Source organism: Elephantulus edwardii, unplaced genomic scaffold (genome assembly GCF_000299155.1).
Source record: "Elephantulus edwardii isolate Elephantulus edwardi_28Jun2011 unplaced genomic scaffold, EleEdw1.0 scaffold00038, whole genome shotgun sequence".
Taxonomy (NCBI): domain Eukaryota; kingdom Metazoa; phylum Chordata; class Mammalia; order Macroscelidea; family Macroscelididae; genus Elephantulus; species Elephantulus edwardii.
The window spans coordinates 728,185-735,034 of NW_006399788.1; the positions used below are offsets into that span (position 1 = coordinate 728,185).

The 6,850-nt window shown below is 37.0% G+C and overlaps 1 protein-coding gene across 1 annotated transcript in view; it reads left to right on the forward strand.

Annotated features, from left to right (window-relative positions):
* The window catches only part of PSD3 (pleckstrin and Sec7 domain containing 3), a 504,139-nt gene that overhangs the window by 389,631 nt on the left and 107,658 nt on the right, over positions 1–6,850 (forward strand). Inside the window, exon 11 of the mRNA XM_006884895.1 lies at positions 1,779–1,972. Within this exon, the coding sequence (XP_006884957.1) occupies positions 1,779–1,972 (194 nt within the window). The remainder of the gene's footprint in view (positions 1–1,778; positions 1,973–6,850) is intronic.

Genomic DNA, 6,850 nt, shown 5'->3' on the forward strand with positions numbered 1-6,850 from the left:
ATAAACATGGGTGTGCATATATCTCCTTGGATGTCAGTTATGGTCTCTTTGGGATATATTCCCAGTAGTGGAATTGCTGGGTCAAATGGTATCTCTATTTGCAACTTTTTGAGAAAGCGCCATACCGCCTTCCACAGTGGTGTTGCACCATTTTGCATTCCCACCAACAGTGAATAAGGGTTCCAGTTTCTCCACAACCTCGTCAGCATTTGCTGCTTGCTGTTCTGTTAAATTTTGCTATTCTGACTGGGGTGAGATGATATCTCATAGTTGTTTTTGGCTGCCGCTTTTGCAGTGATTGTGGATCCATGTAAAAAGCAAATAATTCTTAGCAACGTCAGTCTTCTCCATTTATCATGATGATGAACCTAAATGAAAGAATATTCTAAGAAATTACTGGCTAGTACTTTTAAGAAATGTCAAGGTCATAAAAAACAAGGCAGTGTTGAGAAACTCATAAATAGGAAGAGAGCAAGGAGACAGAATAACTGAAGGTGGTATGGGAGTCTGGATAAAAAGGTGTTAATGAAATAACTGGTGAAATTGTCATTAGGCCTGTAGCTTAGGTAATGATACTTGACTAATGTTAATTCTATTATTTTAATTATTATCATATGGTTATGTTAGATGTTAACATAAGGAGAAGGTAGGTGGTAGGCATAAAGGAACTCTAGGTGGAATCTCAGTAACTTTTTTATACATCTAAAAATAAAACTTTAAAGGAAACTAATGTCTAAAGAGGCCAGTGTTATATTTTATAATTACTTATAAAATGTTTATGGAATAAAAAGGCTGGTTTTCCTTAAAAAAAAGAAAACAAACTCACAACACTTTGGTGCTTGTTAATTTGTGATTTATTTAAAATGTATTTTAGTGTTGGTTACTTTGTCTAAGCTTTAATAAAAAGGTTCTGTAATCAAAGTTGACTAGGTATGAAACCACAAGTGATTCAGGAAATTAAACAGCTGAGCTTTATACAATTATTCTTATTATAGTGTTATATTTTCCAGCAGTATACTAGAGCTTATTAACTTTTTATTAGCTGAGATTGTCAGTTTTCTGCCTCCATGCTAAGTATGCATTATGATTTTAGTTAAACTTACGCTACTTAACAAAACAAGGATTTAGAAAAGGAAGCTGGTCAGTTGCAGGTTTCCTCAATGGCTATAGGGAAATTAGCAGCAATAAAATACTACCGTCCTAATCCATTGGTGACCTTCTCTGAGGTTTAGATGTTAGACACGATTCTAGTTATTTGCTAGATACAATTCAGTTCTTTTCATCAAACCAATCTATACTAATTTATTTTGTCTGTGTCTAACACAATAAATCCTATAGAAATTAAAAAAAAATGTAAGTAATAATCCCTGCCAATTAATCCTCACTTGTTGGTTGGTTGGTTTTTTTGTTTTTGGGTTTTTTGGGGGTTTTTTTGTTTGTTTGTTTTTTAAAGACATGCAGAAAGGAAAAAGTAGAGGCTGTAGTTAGGGTGAATGCTGGTATTGTATTCTCATTATCTTTTCCATTTTTAATAATCACCTCTGACTTTGATTGTTTATATTCTTTGAATATGTCTCTTGACCTGGAATGTAGCGTACCAAATTCTGTCTTCCAAGATTGTTATGACTCTTAATACTTGGCACATAGAAGACATTTCGTAAATATGGTGTTATCAATACAGCTAGCTAGCCTATTAGAAAATGTCATTAATCTTGATATTTTATTGGTAATACTCTGGTAGATACTTGACTCAGTCTTTCTGATTTTTCCCTTTCTAGAGATGATGAAGAGAAAAAAAAACCACCCTCAGAAAGTACCGATGAGAAAGCTAATGGAACACATCCGAAGACTATCAGTCGAATTGGGAGTACTACCAATCCATTCTTGGACATTCCTCATGATCCAAATGCTACTGTGTACAAAAGTGGGTTCTTGGCTCGGAAAATCCATGCAGATATGGATGGAAAGAAGAGTAAGGATCTTTTTGTAATTTTATACCTTATTTCATCTATACACACAAAATGTAAGGTTAATTTATCTGAAGCAAAGTGAAGTCTGAAGAAAAATGTTTAGCAAGACAAATATTCTAAAATTTGGCTAGCTTTTAATTCAAAATCCGTTGTAGCTCTTGATCTTCCTCAAGTATGGTTACAGAACTTTGGAAAGGAAGACATTCAAAAATTACTGAGTCCCTACCCTTTTATTAATTAATCATTCCTTCAGAAGTAATATGGAATGTCTAGTATGTACTGTGAACAAATATAGTGAATACGATGGTGGCGATTCCTATCTCCTGTGCAAACTAGGGTTTACAGAGATAGTGGTTGGTGTGAAAAATAGAAAATAATAAATAGTATCCTATCCCAGAGACACTGTGGATGGGGAAAGATTGAGATCCAAAATGCATATGAAAGGACTGATCTTTGGAAAGAAAAATAACAGATAAAATCTAAGAGAAAATGGTATTATTAGTATTAGCAAATTGAAGGAATCTCATCTGATAACTTCAGTTTCTCTGCAGTATGAGATGTAATTATCTGTGGGAGTAAGTTATATTTGACCTTAAAAAAGAGTGAAGTGTATGAATCTTTGCAGAGAATTAATTAATAATTTCATGTAGTAAGCAGTCTAAATAAAACAACAGTGATACATGCTCAGAATTAGTAGACTATATGTCTAGAGTGTCTCCATCTACCTGCAGACACACTGTGGTGTGATGAAAAATATCACAATTTCAATCACTGGACACATTTTTTAGTGGATTACTATATTATATCTCAGTCCAGAGACATTGCAGTGAAGTGACGTTGGCCCTTGTGACTGGGAGCACATCTTACTGTTTCTAAGTTTTGGGGGATGGGATCGCCATTTTTCCTGTGTAACTTGTCCACTAGCCTGCTTATACATGAGATTTTCTCAGATGGCAGTGTGTTGGGACTCTTATGGTTGCAAATAATAGCAAGTCAAACTAGCTTGGAGGAAAAGAAGGCATACCTGAAGATGAAGGATTTATGACCATCAGAACACTCTCTTCATTGTCTTGACATTATTTTGCACATAGGCATCTTTTTCATCGCCAGACCCACATTTAGTAGCAGAACACTAGTGTGTTCAATTTTGCCTAGACAGGCTATTTCTTCTCCCCTAACATTAGTATATCCTAGTGCAGAACTCTCATTTGGATGACTATCAACAGAATCCCGTGATTGACAGAACCAACATGGTTGGAAAATGGCTAAGTGTCCCTAAAGAAGAAACAAGTTCTCAGAGTGACTCTGAACAGTTAACAATAATTAGCTTTTTTTGTTGTTCTTTGTGGAACACACACACACACTCACTCTCTCTCTTTTTCTCTGTACATTCAGTTTAAAAAATGTTTTTACTGAACATAATAAAATTTTGCATAGTGGTAAGGAGTTGGGCCACCAACCTAAAGTCACGTAGTTTGAATCCATGAGCTGCTCCATGGGAGAAAGATGGGCAGTCTCTTTCTGTGTGTTTGACTGCCTCTGAAAACCTGCTGAAGGGTCAGCTAATGCATTGCTTCCAACTTAATGGTACATAGCAGCAACAACAACCAAAAAATGGACTATCAGAGATGTCATACCCAGCATCCCCAAAGTAAGATGTCTTTGTGACACCCATTCCTGTCAGGTGGAGTATAACTTCAATGTGCAAATTAAATGGAGCGGGGGGGGGGGAACCCTTGCATATATTAAGCCCCACAGGGATTAATATGTATGGTTTCAAACACCTGTTTCAAAAACAAACCAAAAAAAAAAGCAGCTAAAATGCTAATGTGTTTAAAAAAGAAGTGGTGGTGCTTTTCTGGAATAAGAACTTCACTTCTTATGTAATAATTCTAAATAACTTTTAAGAAACACATGTTTCGTATTTACCTTCCTAAGTCTGCAGAGATTTATTTGGATTCACCATGTTGAATATAACTAGAGCTATATTGTATTTGTATCTACAAATAAACATGGCCAGGTGTTCTGATGATTGGTATTACTACCAATTTTTAATCGTAAGGGAAGATTTGGATCACAGCTCTCAGGATAGATTCTTTTCTCATAAAGCCCTGATTAACTATCTCTGAGGACCCACTTGTCTGGCTTAAGACTTGGCATCTTTCATTTTTTTAATTAACTCTAAGGAGTCAGCTCATCAAATTGTGTTCTTAATTGTCCTCATAAGCATTTTAAAGACCTTTGAGGCCTTCTTCCTTTCATTATTTTTGCTTTTGAAAGATAGTCCTAGCTCAGAAATTCTACCTCCAAGAGACAAATAATAGATAAAAGCAAATGCTGTATGTCTCATAGAGTAGTTATACCTGTTTATCAGACCCATTAAATATGGCATTAAGGAAAAGCTTTAAAATACCAAATTTGAAAAACAAAATAATAGCTTTTGGATCTTCCCAGGTAGGATGAAAATAAAATCAATGTAAGACAATGACTAGAAAGAACTTATTCACGATATGAGTGTCCTAAATGAAGACTTTATTTGTTAATTTTCTACCATCGAGCCAAAGTTGGCTCATTGCTGACCTTCCAGCAGTTTCTCAGAGGCTGTAGGTCACAAAGGATGACATTGGGGGTCATTATCCTGCATAGCAGCTGGTGGATTTGTACCGCATGCTTTTGTGTTGGAAGCAAGATTCCCTATCACTGTTGTTAGGTGCTGTTGAATGGAGTGCAGCTCAAAGCAAGTCCGTGAACAAGTGAGCTGAACCCTACCCTGGCCTGAGCCATCCTCATCACCACTAGGCCACCAATATAGTATTACTGCTGTTGTTTACTAACAAGTCAGAATTGAACCACAGCTGAACCTCCAGCAGGATTTCAGAGGCAATACATTGCATGAGAGAAGACTGCCCATCCTTCTCCTTCAGAGCAGCTGGTGGATTCAAACCACATGCCTTTGGGATTGTACCACAACTTCTTACCAGTAGGTCACTAGAGCTCATAAAATAATACTAATGATTTTTTTAAATTTTCTACTAGTTTATTTACAAAATTTGAATAAATTGTATTAAAGAACAAATTCTTTCCATTTCCCTCACCTCCCCACCCATCATATTGTACAACCCATGATTAATCCTCCGCTTCCGCTGTACATCCTCATCCTTCTGCTCCCACCCTCTCCCACCCCTCTTGGATCCTTATATTCATTCTACAATAGTGGTTTTATATAATATCCTGTGGGAGGACTGAGTTCACTCGGCATAATGCTCTCCAGTCCCTGCCAAGTTAGGTAATAATTTACAAAATCATTGCTCCTGCGTGCTGCATCGTATTCCATTGTGTGAATGTACCATAATTTCTCATTCCGTTCATTTGTGGTTGGACATCTGGGCTGATTCCATGTTCTTGTGATGGTGAATAATGCTGCTGTGAACATTAGTGTACAAATCTCAGTTTGTGCTTCAGTCCTCATTTTCTCAGGGTATGCTTGGGAGGGTGGAGGGACGGCACAGGAAGGGAAGGCCCTCTATGAGGTGGATTGATTCAGTGGCTGGGATAATCGGGATGGGAGCATCAGAGACAGTGCGATTGGCACAGGACAAGAGCAGAGTTTAGGGCTGTTGTATATAGGGTCGCTATGAGTCGCAAGCGACTCGGCGGCACATAACAACAACAACAACATATTGCAAGTGGTAGAATAGTTGGGTCATGTGGAATTTCTATGTTCAGCTTTTTGAGGAGGCACCAAACTGTGTCATTTAATAGCAATTACTATTTTTTATCTTGAAAAATATACTTTTATATGTTTATACCTATTTACCTAATATGAGTATGAGCTCTGGTGGCCTAGGGAAGGAGTTATGCTGCCAACCCAAAGGCTTAGAACACAAATCTACCAGCTACTCTCTGGAAAAAGATAGACAGTGAACTCCCATGTGATTTACAGCTCCAAGAAACCTGCAAGAGGGTCAGTTCCAACTCGATGGCACATAGCAACAACAGCTTATGTACTTACACCCAAGACTGTATGTATGTTGAGACTTAAATATATCCTTTTTTCCCCCAAAGAACATATGTGTTAGATTTAAGTCTCTTATTGAAAGTAATTATTAAGTAGAATATACAGTAAAGATTTTAAAGTACATATCCTATCAGCTAAGGTACCACAAAAATGAAATGCTGAAAATTGCGGGAAAGAGGTGCAATTATGCTCATGCCGACATTCTCTCAGGTAACAAGATACAGATGAGTATAACCACTATATGAAGAGAAGGCTCCAAAGCAGCAGTCTGCAATATCTGCTAAATGTTTTAATTATGGCATGGGATGTAATATAAAGAATTAAGAGATACCATAAATGCTTCAGTAGATGGTGCTGGGGGTGCGCGTGGGGGTGTCTGTGTGTACACGCGAATTCTCAGGTATGTGTTTATGTGTTCTCCACCACAGTCAAACATCAGTTTCTGGGGTCATGGTCTGCATGTTAATTATCCCTTTCTCCAGCATATCTTGACTATATATGCTATCAGCTCTTTATTTGGTTGCTATCTCATTTATCAGATTAACTTTGTGTGATTGTCACAGTATTGGAAACCTCATTTTACATAAAAGTTATTGCTTATCAACCTTTACTATGCCAAACTTGTTAACTATATTTTATTCTAGGCATGTGTGCACAGGAAAAGAAACAGTCTGTATGGGACTTGATAGTGATTATGCTTTTAGGCATCCTCTAGGAGTCTTGGAGCATATTTCCTGTGGATAAGGAAGGATAATTCTAGTTAAATTTTCAATAACTTTATCTGTTGTTGTTGTTGTTATGTGCCATCGAGTCGCTTGCGACTCATAGCGACCCTATGTACAACAGCCCTAAACTCCGCTCT